At 50.6% G+C, this 17330-nt stretch overlaps 1 protein-coding gene across 3 annotated transcripts in view; it reads left to right on the forward strand.

The window, feature by feature from the left end:
- Positions 1–17330, forward strand: part of Rptor (regulatory associated protein of MTOR complex 1) — a 287902-nt gene that overhangs the window by 134838 nt on the left and 135734 nt on the right. For 2 of the 3 annotated variants that reach the window (XM_070031607.1, XM_070031605.1), the window contains 2 exons: positions 1211–1357; positions 15974–16149. In XM_070031607.1, coding sequence (XP_069887708.1) covers positions 1211–1357; positions 15974–16149 — 323 coding nt within the window. Of the gene's footprint in view, positions 1–686; positions 708–1210; positions 1358–15973; positions 16150–17330 lie in introns of those variants that run through there. The other variant, XM_070031608.1, reaches the window with a different exon arrangement.

The following is a 17330-nucleotide window of genomic DNA, read 5'->3' on the forward strand; positions in this document are numbered from 1 at the left end:
ATTCTTTATTAGAAATCTTTCTCTAATCTTGTACATTTCTCTTTTGCATTCACTTTAGAATCTGCTTGTCAAATCCATTAAAGGAAAAATCCTGTGGGAATTTTGATTGGGCTTGTGTTGCCTGTATAGATTCATCTAGGCAGAATTGGCATCTCCAGAACCCTTCGAGGAGAGTTTATTTACAGGGTGTATTTCCAGGTGTTCTCTCACAGAATACGACTGTGAACAGCTCACTAGGGGAGGCCTCACAGCTTCCAGTGGCAGCGTGTGCGCAGAGCGTGGTCCTGGGCCATGCCGGCGGCGACGGCTGCCTTCCTCTCTGCTGGTGGCTCAGTGCTTCATTCTGTCTGGGCAGTGACTTGTGCCGGACACTTTGTGGTCCACCTTATGGAGGCTTCCGCTGGCCACCTTGACACCATGGTTCTCCAGGCCTCACTTGGTCACATTGTAAACAACCCAGACACAACCCCGGAGGTGGTACTTGTGGCTCAGCCACTTGGAAGCCAACTCCCTTTGCCTCCACTTACACTGCTGACTTCTGAGGACAGGGCAGGAAGTGAAGGTATTCTGTGAAGAGTGGTTTTAGACGTTGGCAGGGAGGGGGGTCCGAAGGGCCTCTCGCGAGATGATGGTGTTCTCTGCACTGCCCACAGTCACAGGACCTGCGGGAAAACAAAGTGCGTGCGTCCAGGAAGGAGTCCCACTTGGTCAGTGAAAATACATTATTTTTATAAACTTAAAAAGTGTATATGGCCAAATCCTCTGTGTCCCTTCAGGGTGAATTTTAAAAACTACCTAGAGAATGGGCAGCTGTGGAAAGCACGGGAATCCTGGAGCCTGCCCACCACTCAGAGCTCGTGTCCTATGGCGGTGAAGCAGGGAAGGGGGCAGCAGAGGGGCGAGAGGTGTGAATAGCCCCCACTTACAGTTGACACCTGGGGCCAGTGGGGTGTGAGGAGGGACAGCTGCAGAGGGCATGGACTTAGTTGCTGTGAGGGCAGCTCTGGGGCTTCAGACATCCACCGGGACAGCCGTTTGGCCCTCAGCACTGCCTGATAAGATGCTGCACAAGTCGATGTGTAAAAGCCTAGTGTGATGAACGTCTGTCCTGGCGCCATAGGCCCCATCTGCTAGGTGCAGGTGCTGGTGCTGGTCCGAGTTTGAAGCCTTGAGATGCGCGTGTGTGACCTGTCCCTTGTTTGTTTTTCAGAACTACACTCAGTACATCCCTCTGTCCATATATGACCTGCAGACGTGGATGGGCAGTCCTTCCATCTTCGTCTACGACTGCTCCAATGCCGGCCTGATTGTCAAGTCCTTCAAGCAGTTCGCACTGCAGAGGGAGCAGGAGCTAGAGGTGAGGCGCGGGGCAGCCCAGGGGGCGGTGTTGTTCTATGTTTTCCTTGGGGTGAGGGTCTACAGGAAGACCTTGGAAGACCTTCTTTGAAGGTTCTCCAAGTGTTGGGGCTGAGATGATGATGTGAGAATGGGAGGATCTCCGTTCTGCCAGTGGCCCTGTTCTACCTCCCTTTTTGCCTCTGACGTTTTCAGTCTGAACACTAAGCAATAACAACGCTAACAGAGTAGATCTGTGCTTCCGCCGTCTCTTCCTCTAAGGTAGTGTTAAAATAATGCAGACCTATTTACGTGAGGGGAAATGGAGTCGTTTCTTCAATTCCATACACTGCATCTCCACTAGCGTCTTTGTTACTGCTCTAATTTCTTTTTTTTTTTTTTTTTTTTTTTCCTGTAGTGTTTCATAACCCAAACCACCAAACAAATGGTAGAAACCAAGGCAGCGGCCACTGGTTAGACCCTGGAAAGGATCTGGAAGGCCCATGTGGTGCTTGGATAATGAAGTAGCATTTTGCTTGGTTGTTTTAATTAATATTCGACACGAATTAAATGGCAATTCTAAGGAGAAATCGAAGAGGCGGTTTCAATTAAGGGGCCTCCATCCTGTGGCCTGCAAAGGATTGTCAGTATAAAATACTCTGTAGCCTCCGGGGGGTCGTGAATTCCAATTGGTTGCAATGCAGGAAAGTCTCAATCCAAGAACCAAGAATGGTCCTCAGTATGTTTCCTGAGGCCTTTTTGGGCCTGTTCAATTTTAATGTGTTTGTTGTGTTTTTCACCTTTCATCAGAGGATAATGCTGAAAGAGTCAGCAACAAAATTTGAAATTCTATTTGGTAGAAGTTAAAGTTAACATGTCTACAGTTTAATGTTTTATGTGTGTAAGTTAAGCCCTTCCTTGGAACACTGCATTAGAGTGACTGATAAATTTAAACCCTTATCCTTGAAAATGGAAGCACATGCTGCAGTTTGTTTGCTTGCTTCTGTCTGTCTTGCCTGCTCAGTTCGAGAAGGGAGAGATCAAGTTTCATATTAGCAGATGTTCACTTTCCCCTCAGGCATCTCTGGGCTGTCTACAAACCCAAAGCACTACGGTCTTTCTGTGTTTCTTCGCAAAAAAGCGGAGAAGATTGCAAAAAGAATTTTGTTTGTAATAGGTCAAAGAATTGGCCTGATTTGGGTGCGGGGAAAGACGCGGCATCAGCTCAGAGGAACTGAGCTGGTTTGGAGACACACCCTCATCCCTTCTCGTAGAAGGCAGGCTTTTCCAGCTCATGAGTCACAGTCCCCATTTTCTTCCAGTGCTTGGGCATCTGCTCTGTCAGGAACGCATGTGTTTGCTATATGTTGCTAAGGATTAATCAGCCTAAGACACCATTCATTTCATTAAGTGCAAGAACAATAACAACAACAAAAACATTTACATGCATCTTTTTTATTTTGAGGGGAAAAATATTTAATTGACTCCTTCCTCATGAGGTAGATAAATGTGGAGCAGTGTTAACCCGGCTGGCCAATAGAAGGCCGTGTGCGTGCCACCATATGTTTCATAATTAGGGCTGATTTTTATCTTCTTCTTTTTCTAATTACAATGTAGATCAGCCGTGTGTTTCTCCACTCACTCACTATTATTGGCCATTGTTCACTTAGGCTCTTGCATAAACAGCGGAAATTAAAATGATAAAATTGGCTCTTAGCTAATATTGTAGTGTTCATTTTAGTCATTTTATTCTCCGCTGTAGAAACATAACTTCTGTGTGATGTTAGGTTTGTTCTTTAAACAACAACAAAAAAAGTTCATTTCCTCCTTTTAGTTTGCCTTTTTCTTTCTTCTTGCTTGGTGGTCCTGGGGCTTGAATTCAGAGCCCGGACACATTCCCTAAGCCTTTTTGTACTCAAGGCTAGCACTCTACCACTTGAGCCACTGTGCCACTGCCGGCCTTTTCTGAGTTATTTTATTGGAGGTAAGAGTCTCATGGATTTTCCTGCCCTGGCTGTCTTTGAACTGAGATCCTCAGATTTTAGCCTCCTGAGTAGCTAGGCTTATAGGTATGAGCCACCAGTGGCCAGCATTAACTAATTAATTAATCAATTATTTTTTTGTGTGATAGTCTGGGAACTTGAACTCAAGGCCTGGGCATCGTCCCTGAGCATTTTTGCTCAAGGGCTAGCACTGTACCACTTGAGCCAAAATGGTATTTCTGGCTTTTCTGAGTAGTTTATTGGAGATGAGAGTCTTATGGACTTTATTGCCTAGGCTGGCTTTGTACTGCCATCTCAGCCTCCTGAGTAGCTAGGTTTACAGATGTCACCCACCAGCATTCATCATTCTTTTTTGTGTGTATATATGTGTGTATATTGTATTTTAATATCCTTTATTGTGTATCATGTGAACTGATCCAAATAGGCAGGCAAGTGGTTTGTGTCTGATCACCTTGCTGCTGTTCTTTGGGTTTGCACTAGGGTGGGGAAGCAAACATCCCTGTGCTCCCCGTCTGACCCGTGGCCTGAGAATTGGGGAATACAGCTGTAGCGAAAAAGGGGCTGATTCAGAATAATACAAGAAAGCAGCTTATGGGACCACACGGCCTCCAGAGAGTAAGCATGAGCGTAAACACAGGTGATGTACATTTTAAAGCTGGTGTTCAGCTTTCATATTGTTCGTGGCCCAGTGCTGTCCTGGGACCATCAGGTCCACTTGCTCTGCGTGTCTTCTCATGGAAATACTGCAGGTGCAAGTGGAAGACAGCTTCATAAAAGCACAGCATAAACACTGCACATCACAGCCAGAGAAAACACACACTGTTACTCCAAAATCTTCCTATATTCATTTTGTTATAATTTGAAAATTAAAGAAAAACTGCAAGTTTCTTTTCTTCCAATGTCTGTGTGTTTGTCCATCCTCCTGTCGGCTCTCCTTCCCTAGGTATGAGAGGATTGAATCCAGAGCTTCATGCTTGCTAGGAAAGCACTCTGTCACTTGAGCCATGCCCTCCAACCCCCAGTGTTCTTTTCTAAAATAGGTTTTTGGATTTTTAGGGTTTTTTTTTTGGTTAGTTCATTTGTCCTGGTCATGGGGCTTGAACTCAGGGTCTGGGCACTGTTCCTGAGCTTTTGTGCTTAAGGCTAGTGTTGTACCGCTTGAGCCACAACTCCACTCCTGGCTTTTTTTGGTGGTTAACTGGAGATAAGAGTCTCATAGTTCCTGCTTTGAACTGGAATCCTCAGATCTCAGCCACCTGAATACTTAGGATTACAGGCATGAGCCACCAGCTCCTGGCTTTAAAATAAGTATTTTTGTTTTTATCAAAGTATTTTATGCCAGGGTTTACAAAATCCTTTGTGGAAGGCTGGCTTTTAGTTAATGAAATAGTTCCTGGCATGGAGTTGGCACCAAAGGTGATCTTCAAATGCATTCCTCAGGATCTGGAGGTAAAATGTAGCTGCTCTTCTTTCTTGATACATTTATTTAGGTTATCTGTGGGCTTTCTGCTAAGACACAAGCAAAAAGCAGAACTGCCATTAGTGACTTTTCCTTAAATGAGAAATCAGGCCTGTTTTGACTGGCACTGTAATCTTGCACTTGGGAAGCTGAAGTAGGGTGATCATGAGTTCTGTCTGAGCTACAGAGACTGTGGGGGAGAGGAGGCAGGAGGAGTCAGGTAGATTTTGACAGTGGAGAGGCATGCTTACTTGGTAGCTTTAATTGATGTTATTTGTACCTGATAGTAACTTCTAAAGGCCTCTTCTGAGGGGCCAGCTTCCCCTCCAGTTCACCACTGCTGTTGTCATGAGGTGTTTGCTCTGTGCTTTGTAACGTCTTGCGTACTTCGTGTTGTCCTTGCCGTTTATTTCCGGTCTCAGCAGCAGTGAAGTGTCGTGCTCTGCGCTCCCGTGCATTTCTGTTGCCACTCGTCTTTCCAGCTTCTGTCACCTGCACTTAGACGTTTGTAATTATTTCCTGCCTCTGACCATCATAGAGTCTTCTGCGCATGTGTGGAGATTGTCTAAAGAGACAAACATGAGCCTTGTTATCTCATTGTGTGCTCATTGAGTGTTTTTACTTCTGTTTTTCTTGTCTATTCTGGAGTTTGCCTCTTTTCTTACTAAATTACGTGTTTGTAAGGCTTCCTCCATCTCCAGTTTACAAGGATAGCGCCAGATCTCAGCATTGTCCTTCCCTCCCCGAGGTCCCTTGGCGCCCGCCTCTGCCACTGCTCCTGCTGAGAGTTGTCCCGAGACAGCTGTCCCCATAGGGGTCCCCCACTTCTCCAGACGCACAGCTGTGCTTTCCTCTTCCTGGTGCTCTGTCAGAGCACCTGGGGCAGTAGCCTCAGGAAGGGCGTGCAGTAGCGGCCCCTCTCGGGTCCTGAGCCTTCACATTTGGAAAGTCCAGCTGGAAGCCATCGCAAGCTCACGATTGGTTTTTAAACAAATAACAGCCTGCCCTTTTCACTATAGGGTCTCGAAGGCAAATGATTTACTTCAGCAGTACTTTGGGGCTGGCCCGCTTTCTCTTGCCTTCAGCATCCTATGCTGCCTGATCTTTGTCTTCATGGCTGTCTCCTACCTGCCACAGCTCCAGGCAGTTCATCTTTCTCTAAAGCAGGAAGGCACAGGGAAGGGCCAGTGCTGTCTGTACCTGTCCCCATGATTAGAAAGTATAGATGGCCCCCATCGATGACATCTGTAGTGCAGAGGCAGCCTAGGAGCAGTTGGGGTGGGGCAGGAGAGGAAGGAAAGGAGCCAGGACCACCACTGGTTTATGTGGTGGCGACGCAGCCATACCGTGTGTGCCGTTGCTCTACCACAACTTGGCTTTTTTTTTTTTTTTTTTTTGTGGCCGGTCGTGAGGCCTGATCTCTGGGCCTGGGCGCTGTCCCTCAGCTCTTCTCCTCAACGCTAGCACTCTACCACTTGAGCCACAGCGCCACTTCTGGCTTTTTCTGTTTATGTGGCAGCTTGGCTCTTGACTTCACCCTACTTGCTCTTACAACTTCAGGGCCTATGCCATTGTGTCTGAAAAGTCTGCCGTTGGCCTCATTGTCACTGTGCTGACGAATCTAGAAGTATGAGTGCCATCCTCCAGATATGTCACTGAAGGAATATGTACAGGTATGAGGCACAGTGTAGTCCTGAATGAGTTAGAAAACCCAGATACTTCCCCAACAACTTTTGGATAATAAATCTTGGGTCTGTGAGCTCAAATGGAAGGGCACATTGTAGATTGGCAGATTGTCTTTGCAGCGGTCTTCGTTGAGTGTGGCCTGTCGGCCCTGGTCCAGCTTCCTAGACCTTCCCTTCCCCACACCCTCTGCTGTGTAGCCATTGTTCTTTGTTGTTGTGGCAGGTGAGCAAGGCAGCGTAGTGACAGAGGACAGCAGTGCCCTCCTTTACAGCGACAGCCTGGGCTCAGCTCTGTCCCTGCAAGACCCCCGAATGAGCATCGCCATCTTCATTAGTTCAGGACTGACACGTGGACAGCTCCTGCTGGTTGTCCTGCTGTCGGAAGAGCCTCTGGAAGCTTGGCCCCCGAGACCTGGTTCTCTGCTGCTATCGGTACTCTCCTAGGCTCCTCTGATGTTGCTTCTGAAGGCGTTATGTTGTTGACTGACATTGTCTTGGAGTCTGGCCCTGTGAGGTCCAACGGACAGACACGAGCCGGGCCCCACCGCGCCACTGAACGTGTGCTGCTCCAGCCTCGTTCTCCACCTGCGCGTTGTGGAGGTGAGCAGGCAGGCGGTGCCTGTGCCTGATGTCCAGATCACCAGATTTCCTCCAAATACTGTGCATCTTGCAGGCTAAGGTTTTGTATTTGCAGCTCCTTTGCAATTATTGTGGGTAAGCCCACTGCTTAGCTGTTGTGGAATTTGCCCACGAAGGCAGTTCTCTGTGATGCAGGTTAATCTGGTAGCATCACAACGTCACCTGTGTGTTCTGAATGCCACACAGCCCGCCTGCCCAAGCGTGTTCCTTCGTCACTGTTCCTCCAAGAACTGCCGTGGTTGTGACCCGCATAACTCCACCAGGATGCGCAGGCCCGTCCTGCAGGAACCCAGGCCTTGGCCATCGCTCGTCTTGCAAGTTAGGACTTTCACAGCTCCATTTCTCCTCCAAGTATATTTACCATTTGTAGGGAGCAGAGAGGTGGGCCAGTATCCATTGTAATATGTTTATTTTCTCCTTTAGTGTTCAGGGGGTATTGTTTTGTGGGTTTTAACAAGATGACTTCATTTCTTGAAGTTACCTCTTTGCTCTGCTATACTTTTTTTGTTTTGTCTTATTTTGATTATTCTCTTTCATACTGAGGCCTTATGATGGGATGGCTTCTCGTCAATTTTTTTTTTTTTTTTTGGTCAGCCGTGGGGCTTGAACTCTGGGCCTGGGCGCTGTCCCTCAGCTCTTCAGCTCAAGGCGAGCGCTCTACCACTTGAGCTACAGCGCCACTTCCGGTTTTCTGGTGGTTTTATTGGAGATAGGAGTCTCACGGTCTCTCCTGCCCAGGCTGGCTTTGAACCGAGATCCTCAGATCTCAGCCTCCTGAGTAGCCAGGATTACAGGCATGAGCCACCAGCGCCCGGCTGCCTCTCATCATTTTTATGTTTACAACGAAGAGGAGGAGCCGCGCTGCTCTGCATGTCCGCGTGGAGCCGCGGCCGTGTGCACATAGCCGGGCGCTGGCAGCAGGCTGAGGCCCGTGGCCTTCGCGGTGCTGGGCCTGGGTGGTAGCAGTGCTAGAGGCTGAGGGCACCTCTGTGGTTTGTGTAGAAGGAAGAGGGATTTGCTCATGGATTTGGCGTAGGATGTGAGAAGAGAAAGGAAGTAAAGGTAGCCCCAGGGCTTTGGCTCTGGCGGCATGAGTGCCTGTTTCCTGAGCTGCAAGAAGACCTGGGAGGCATGGGCTGAGAGCCCACTGAACCCTTCAGAGTCACACGGGCCTTCAGGCGCTGAAGGCCTCGGAGGCCTCCCCAAACACAGCATGCCTGAAGGGGCAGAATGTGCACGGTTGGGGGGGGGGCGGGAGAAGGGGGGAGGAGAGGAGTAGAGAGGCTGAATAAGGCTTATGCCATGCCCTGCAAGCTGGGAAATAGGAGTGGCCACTAGAGGAAGTGAGGAGGGGACCAAGAGCAGAGGTAGGAAATGTTCCCCGGAGGTAGGGAGGTCAGCTGATCTGTGAGATGAGGCTGAGGTGGGATCTGAGGGCTTCAGCCTGGGGCCCCCAGCCGTGAGAGCGCAGGAGGCACAGGTGTGGAGCAGCCCAGGCCTAACAGTCTCCAGGAGAGGCTGAGGAGGGGCTGTCTGGTTTGCTCTTGGTTTTATCATCTGTGTTTTGTTTTCCACGGGCGTTGTTTGTACTAATGGGAGTAGCCAGCAAGGGAGAGTGAGGCAGTGTTCAGAAGGGTGCTAGCTCAGGCAGGGACAAGACTGTTGGAACCAGGCAGAGGCCCTGCTAGAGGAGTGTGAAGAACACACGTGCACGTACACACAGGCATGCACAGCTGTGCTTAGCCATATGCGTAGGTACACACGCACAAATGCTACACACAAAAATGGACACAATGAGCCAGGCACACGTGGCTCAGGCCTGTAATCCTAGCTACTCAGGAAGCTGAGATCTGAGGAAGCTGAGGATCACGGATCAAAGTCAGCCCGGCAGGAAAGACCATGAGACGCTCATCTCCAATTAACTGCCAGAAAACTGGAAGTGGAGCTGTGGCTCAAGTGGTAGAACGCTCACTTTGAGCACAAAGAGACTCAAGACAGCGCCCAGGAGTTCAAGTCCCACAATTTACCAAAACATTTAAGTATGTGCACACAATTGCTAGGTGCTTATGTGCACATACATTTGTATACATATGCAAACATTCACATGTGTGCTCATTCGGCACACATAGGAACATAGATGAGCACACCACAAGTGCACATGCTTCTGTGCTGTGTGCGGCACTGCCCCCTGCAGTGCTACAGTAGACTGTTCTTTGAGGACAAAACTGCCACTTTCACGCTACTGTCCTCGCATCCTTGGCTTTCTGTCTCCCACTTGCTCATGGACACTGAGTTTTCCCATGCTCCTGGCACCATCTGCAAGAAGCTGGCATCCTACGGTGACTCCGTTAATGCAGCAGAGATGTGGGGGGTGATGCTGGACAGCAAGGGTCCTGTGGTTTAAACGGACACTCAACTCAAAAGCATGGGGGGGGGGGGCTGGGAAGGTGGCTCAGTGGTAGAGCGCTTGCTTCGCATGCCCGAGGCCCTGGGTTCAATTCCTCAGCACCACATAAGCAAAAAGAAAAAAAAGCCGGAAGTGGCGCTGTGGCTCAAGTGGTAGAGCGCTAGCCTTGAGCTGAAGAGCTGAGGGACAGCGCCCAGGCCCAGAGTTCAGGCCCCACGACCGGACCCAAAAAAAAGCATTGGAGAGACGCTTGTAAATGCAATACTGAGAGATGGCCTCTGTCCCGGCTACAGTGCTGTCACAGAGGTGACTGGGTTCTTCAGATCTGGTCTACACACGAGGAAGCTGGGAGGACTAACGAGGACGCTGGTAGATGGTGGGTCTGCCCTGAGCAGCGTGTAAAGCGCTGTGTGGGGAGAGGCAGGGTTGCACGAGGAGGGGTGCAAGGAGAGGCCAGGATGTGTGGACAGCTGGAGGCCGCAGGCCAAGCCATCTCCTCGAAGCACGTGGCATCGTAGGCCCCAAGTCGGCTGAAGTGTTCATCAGTACTTGTAAACATGTCTCCACCTCCCCGTCTTGGAACAGACATCAGAGATGCTTCCGACAGAAAGTCATTGGTAGAGAAAAAGAGCCTGTCCATCTTCTGCTGAGTACTTCCTGTTGGCAATGCAGATTCTGTTAGCTTTTGTACTCTTTGGAGAAGAGTCCTTCTGGTTGTGGGTTTTAGCCTGTGCACGCATAGTAGAGAACGTACCTGTATCTTCCAGACCCTCCTGCTGCCACAGGGCTCTGCAGCCACGCTCACCCCACACGGCACTACCACACACCCTGCTCTATCCTTCAGCAGTGGCAGGCTCATCACCTCACCCCGTCTCCTGGTGCAGGACTCTTAGCATCGCCTTTTCTGTAGTTGTTGACACCATCCAAGAGCAATTGGGGAGTGGAATTTGCTTATAATTTCTAATTAACCATGTTCACTGAGTTGCTGGATGAGTGAGAGCATTTAGAAGCCATTGAATGGCCAGCAGCTAAATGCCTATAAAATAATGGATGGTTCACGTGGGTAAACTTGGGGTACTTGTGACAGACCATTGCTTGAGAGGGCAACATTCAGGTGTCATGCACCAAAAGCAGCCCCTCTGTCCTCCTGCCCAAAATCTCCCAGCAGTGCACACTACTGGGTTTTAATGTTATTGTTTAGTATTTGATGCATATGATTACATGAATTGTATATTAGAAATGCCACCTCTACTTAGGCTCTACTGGCTGCATCAGTACAAGTGTCACAGCCTGGACGTTTGAATGTGAAGGGAGCTGAGCAAGCAGCACTAGCCTTGCTCCCACTAGCCTTGGCTGTCCCTTTGAACTTTGCACACGGTCCCCTGTAATGACATGTTGTTGAAATGAGAATGGAAACAACGCTGGTTTAAGGCAGAGCTCAAAGTATCATCCAAGAGATGATAGTCTTGAGTCCCTTCACTTGTTAAAGACTCCTGAATTATGGGTGCCCCTAAGTCTCCACAAACACATCTCTTGTATGCATGAGAAAGGGGGCAGAAGTGGCTTGAGGCCAGTGGCCAGTTCGGAAAAGAAAAGTGTGGGTGCTGCCCTGAGCTGGGCATGCATCTGTAGCATGCGGCCACAGGCCTGGAAGCCGCCTGCTTGCTTCCTCGCGAGCCTGAGCCCAGGGCTCCATGGGGCCCAGGGGTGTGGGCAAGGCAGCAGGGGTCACGGCTGCTGCAGAGAATCACATCTAGAGCTTCTCCTGGGTGCTTCCCAAGTCCTCCAGAAGTCTCGGGGAGTTTTCAGGATGAAGATCATTCCGGTGCTCAAGCCTCTCGATTTTTCTGGGAGAAGGCTCTTTGGCAGCGGTGCTGCACGCGTGGACTGTGCTTGGTCAGCTCTGTGGAGCATTGCTGCAGCCCGAATATTCACGGCTCTGCTCTGCCCAGCGGCCTTTCCAAGCAAGTTAGAGCAGTTAGCCTTAGCCTGCAAGCTGTTTTTGGAGAATTGGTTCAATTAAAGGGTCAGTGCCTTCGACACATCGAAGCTGAAACCATGTGTGGGAAGTGACTTGGGTTGGAATGGGATTTTTTTGTATTTTAGCAAGACTGAGAAGTAATGTTCATCGGCAGAACCCTTTCCTGGAATGCCAGCCTGTGTTTCTGTGGTGGCTGTCGAAGGCTTCGCGTCTGCCTGCCCCAGAGGCAGAGCTCTGCTGTGTGTTTGGAGCAGCTGGCCATAGTGTGGGTGGTGAATGCACCCCATTGAGTCCAGCAGACAGATACCATCAGGTCTAGGGCACTGGTGCTTTGTGCTGCTGAACTTAGGATCACCTGTGGCCCGAGAGCATGCCTTCCTTCCCTCATACCCAGCCCCTGCCCAGGCTGTGTGCGTGGTTAGGCCTTCCGTCTGTGGTTTTTCATACATTCTGTTCCTAATGCACACACTGGGATGAAAATGTTTCTGTGCCTTCCTGTCTTGTGTTCTCAGGCAGCAGGCAGCAGTGCAGGGTGTCTCTCTACCCCTGGTTCTGCACCGGGTGAGGTGCAGACAGCCGTGCCATACACCTCACTCACCAGCACCACAGCCTCGGCCCGCTTCCAGCCAGCTAGGCGCATGTGTCTGGCAGCGCCCCCAGGCCTGCAGCCTGGCAGAGGCCCCGTGTCAGAAGCTGTTCTGGTTCTTCAGAGGCTGAGCTTCCCGAAGGTTTGTGCAGACAGACAGCAGAGGCAAAAGAACTGCCATCTTCGGAGTTTGTGGCAAGAGGAACTGTGGGGCCGTTCTCAGCTCTGTTTAGTGAGTAAACTTCATGTGGAAGAACTTCATAGAGACACTAGTGAGCACACCGCTATTCCTTTCACGCTATGCTATGAGAATACCTGGCCCTTTAAAAAGGAAAATAAGAATATTGAGCTTAGCTGTTGCATAAGTGGCCATTGCTGCTCACTTACAGTTAAGTCCCTTTTAATCATGTCAGCCATCTTTATACTTCTAGGCCCAGTGGTAGTTAGTGGTGCTTATTAAGATAATGTCAGTCTGCCAGCAGTTCCAGACATCTCTCAGGCTACCTGTCACATTTCACGACTACCTGGGTCTGCTCCAGTGTGCCCAGCCCTCCCAGAGCCCACGCAGGGCAGATGTCCCCTCGTTCCCTCCTTCCCAGCCTTCTTCCACCAAGCCCAGGCATGGAGCGACCCCACCAGCCCTAGAGGGCCAGGCCTTGAGGACCATACTCTGATGCTGCCGTAGACGCCAGAGCTTCTGCGTGGCCCCCGCATGACTCAGGACTGATGAGCTGTGGATGAGATCGTGCGCAGACCCATCAGCCTGCATAGCAGGGTTGATGCGACAGACCAGAAACTAATTTCCTGTGCAGAGCCAGTGGCTTTGTTGATCTATTTTAGCTTATAAAGCCAGAGCCCAGAAAATGGTTTTACACGCAATCTTGCCTTCTCTCTTCTTTAAAAAAAGAAAAAAAAAAATCCACTGAGTGCTGGTGGTACTTAATGCCACCAAACTTGGAACTGTACATTTAAAATTGTTAGCACAGGGCTAGAATATATTTGTCTAGCCCAGCACCCCCCCCCTCTCTCTCTCACACACACACATTAACATGGCACATTTTATATTACACATAGAAAAAAATATATTACACATAGAAATGGCAGTTTTTATTAAAATATTTATTTATATTGGTTTTGCTATTGCATATACAAGTATTTGATTTGTACTTCGGATTTTCTGTTTCTGTAGTAGAAATAATTATTAATAAACATGCAGCCGTTAGTACATTCCATTTGAGCAGATTGAGATGCTACACACTACAGCAAACATACACAAATGTGCAGGGGCTAGGAATATGGCTTAGTGGTAGGATGCTTGTCTAGTACTCATGAAGCCCTGGGTTTGATTCCTCAGTGCCACATACACAGAAAAAGCCTGAAGTGGCACTGTGGCTCAAGTGGTAGAGTGCTAGCCTTGAACACAGAGAGGTTCAGGGACAGAGTCCAGGCCCTGAGTTCAAGCCCCACGACTGGCACAAAAAAAAATGATGACAATGCGTTACACACCATTGTCACCAGGTTGGCTGGTCAGGAACCAGCACACGTTGCGGAACACTGCACTTGAAGGTATTGAATGTGCTGTTTGGAACCTTGGTATCCTAGGTGCCTGGAATAGACTCATGGAGGTCCAGATAAGATGGAGGAATGAAGAGTGCCCCACAGTCAGGAGCCACTGCTGGCCTCCCTGGCCTGTGTTAACCTGACAGACAGACAGACAGATGGACAGTGGTTTTCTTTCCTGAAGCCCATTTCCTCATTGCCGAACATCTTTGAGAATGGACTTACCTCGTGAGGGTGTTTTAAAGCAAATGAGCATACCAATATGCAAAAGAGTGCTGAGAAATATTACCAACTACGCAACTAGAAGAAGGCACTGCCAGTAAGGAGGGGAAAAAAGGATGATGCGTACGCAGTCTCTGCAAGTCACGAGGCAGATGTGTACCATCCCTGCTTAGAAATGCAGGCTCCCCACTTGCCTTGGAAGCCCGGCCCTGCGCCGTTCCCACTGCTCCAGTCGGTGTGCAGTGGGGTCTGCCCCATGGAATTTACAGCACAAGCCTGGGCTGGACTTAAGTAACCAGTAACAAAAGCCCTGGAGGCCGATGATGAGCAGCCCGCAGTGCCGTTCTCCAGATCCTTGCTGGAGAACAGCACTGTGAATAAGTAAAGCCACATAGAAGCGGGTTCTTGCTGGCATTCAGCTTCATCTGATCAGGTTTGAGATGGAGCTGTGTTCCGTCAAATCCCTAACCAAGATGGGTTGAATTACACTGGGGCTCCATAATGCATAACTTTTCATTATGGCCAATGATGTGTATGGAACACATCGGCGAGTGAAGGGGAGATGGGGGCGGGGGGTGGCTCCCGAGGGCTGTGTGGGCAAGTGTGTAGTCAGGATTTTCTGGGTTAATGTTTCATTATCTTCATTACCTATGTGTTATTCTTCAGCATTGTCATTTAGGCCAACGGATGAAAATGCAAATGTCTCTCCAGCAGCCCACCACCCACCTCGTCTTCAGGATTTTTCCTTCCTTTGCTCCTGCCCTGCAGGCCGCTTTTCTCTGGTGGGCTGATGAGTGGTTTCGGGCTCCTGGGGCTTCCCTTCCTCTGCCACCGTCCCAGGTCCCGAGGCCGCCGCCCGCACTTTCCTCTCCAAGCTAAGGCACCTCATGGATGAGAGGTGCTGACCTGTGCTCCCTGGAGGGGCAGAGCCGGTGCCCACACACTGCCCCCCACCCCACCCCGGCATCACACCTAGGATACTCCCTGTGAAACCTCGTGGGCTCTCGTGAGGCTTCTTTTTCTGAAAATGACGCGCAGGCCTGTGACAGGTTCCGGTGTGGTCACAGGTGGCATGGTGCGAAGCAGAGGAAGGTAGCCCTGCTGCCTTGCTCACGATGTCCGGCCTGGTGTTGGTTTGGGTGCCGCTGCTTTGGGGGGCACGTGGCAGTTCTCTGACAGTTTGGGTGAGCAAAGCGTCAGCCAGGCCTCTCGTCTTCTTAAACACTTGACTGCTGCATTAGTGAAGAGATGGAGCCCTTCAGCAGCTTGGGTGTGCTGGCACACACCTGCAATCCCAGCTCTTAGAAGGCTCAGACAGGAGGATTGCAATTTCAAGGCCAGCTTTGAAGGCCCTGACTCTGTCTCAAAAAGCAAGCAAGAAAACAAGATTGACACTTTTAACTAGACTATTAAGTCAGGAAATAGAAGTGTGCATTCTCTTAGTGTGCACTAATTAGCTTGGAGCCTTGCTTCCCAGACCTCGGTGACACCACAGCCCTGCCCCAGGCCTTTGCCTCAACAAAACGGTATCCAGGTGACTGTCAAGCAGCTGATTATCTCCCCATCTGTTATCAATGAACATCCGTGTATAGAACACGCAGAGAAGTCAGGTGGCCCTAGGAGCAAATGCTCCACCTGCCCCGCTGTGCCGGCACACTTGCGTCCCTCGGTCTCGGGGTGTGAGGAGTGGCGGGCACACTCCAGCTGTCATTTGACGTCTTCTGTTTTGCCTTTGTTGTTGACTTCAAATACCTTGAGCGTCTTTCTTGTCATAAACAACCTAAATAAGGCTGTGCTAGCTTAAAGATGGAGTGCTAAGCGTAAACATTCTGCATGGCCGGCAGGGGCTGGGGGTGGGGGACGTGAGGGTCACCCGGGCAGGACCACAAAGGAAGCAGGCTTGCTGTGCAGAGCCATGTTCTGCTGCGAGAAGGATCTTGGGGGTGATTCTTGGGAGGTTCCCAGGCTCGTACTCACTCTCCAGGAGAGGATTCTACCGTTAGGTCTCCCCCGAAGACTGTGGTAAAACCCCACTGCCGTAGGCCCTCCAGCTCCTTACCCCCAGCTAAGCCTGTCTTCCTGCATTCTCCCCGTAGGTAGCCGCGATTAACCCAAACCACCCCCTCGCCCAGATGCCCCTGCCCCCATCGATGAAGAACTGCATCCAGCTGGCGGCCTGCGAGGCCCACGAGCTCCTGCCCATGATCCCCGACCTCCCAGCCGACCTGTTCACGTCCTGCCTCACCACCCCCATCAAGATTGCCCTGCGCTGGTAAGTGCCCTGCCGCGGTGCGAGCGCGCTTCCCAGCCTGGCCCAGGCCGTCTGCTGCCGGGTGGCTTCCCAGAATCCCCCGCGCACACCCCTGCTCATGTGCAAGTGGTATTAGGTGGCACTAAGATTGGCCTTACTGGCAGCGCACTTTCATTTGGGAGGAAAAGGCTATTATGGGAAAAAAGCCATTTCATTCTTTGCTTGAAGTATAATCTTTCAATTTATTCTTAGTAAAAAAAAAAAAAAGAAACAATCAGAAAGCAAGCTATGATCTGCTTCCCGTCACGGTTCTTTGGAAGAGTCCAGCACACTGCTGGACTGTGGTGTCCCCAGGCAGCCGCCTGAGGCCCCCGGGGCCGGCACGCCCGACTTCCAGGCTGCCCCACCACTCGTAGAACTTGCTTTTCCATTTTGCGTGCACTGATAAGCCTTCGTGGGGCAGTGTTGTCCAGCTGGGGGAGAACCATTCTCCAGGGGCTGCCGCTCTCACCGGGCAGTTGTGTTGGCGCACTGCACCCTCCATGGGCTCTCCATCCAGGTTTACCAGCAACCCAGATTCAGTTTCCTGGTCCTTTCTCCAGATGGAGAGAAGCTGCTGGGAGTGTGGGCGCTGGGGGCTGGGACGGCCCTGGGGGTCCCGGGAAATCCCTCTGGGGGCCACCAGCCTGGAGTGGGGAGCCTCAGGTTGCAGAACGGCTGAGTTAGAGGAACATGGTTTCGTTGTTTATTTACAGCAAAGGCCTAGAGCGCCTCATCCCCGTGGGAGAAGAGAGGAAAGAAGCAGCTGGGCCGTCACCCTTGGCCATGGGCTTCCATTTCCCACCCTCCCAACCCCAGGGCTTGAGACTACTGCCAGGCCTTCCTGTAGCATTAGAGTGTCAGAGACGGAGAGGAGAAGGGGCTGCCTGGAGGGGGGCCAGCTGCATCTCTGCTGCCTGAGCTCTCCCTACCACAGCTGCCCTCACAGCCCTGCTGAGCCTGCCAGGGACTGCACAGACACTGAGTGTCCTGAAGGTTCATACTTTTAACTGGGAACTTTATGCAAACAAAGGAAGTCTGAACGTTTGCTGGCAATTTGTGACCCAGGGCTAAGTGAATTTATGGTGCCTGGGGCTACTGTGTTCCCAGAGGACAGGAAAGTCCCTGCAGACCACAGAGGTCTGAGAGAGAGCTCCCCACAG

The sequence above is a fragment of the Dipodomys merriami genome, unplaced genomic scaffold (assembly GCF_024711535.1).
Source record: "Dipodomys merriami isolate MVZ:Mamm:240054 unplaced genomic scaffold, mDipMer1.0.p SCAF_202, whole genome shotgun sequence".
Classification (NCBI taxonomy): domain Eukaryota; kingdom Metazoa; phylum Chordata; class Mammalia; order Rodentia; family Heteromyidae; genus Dipodomys; species Dipodomys merriami.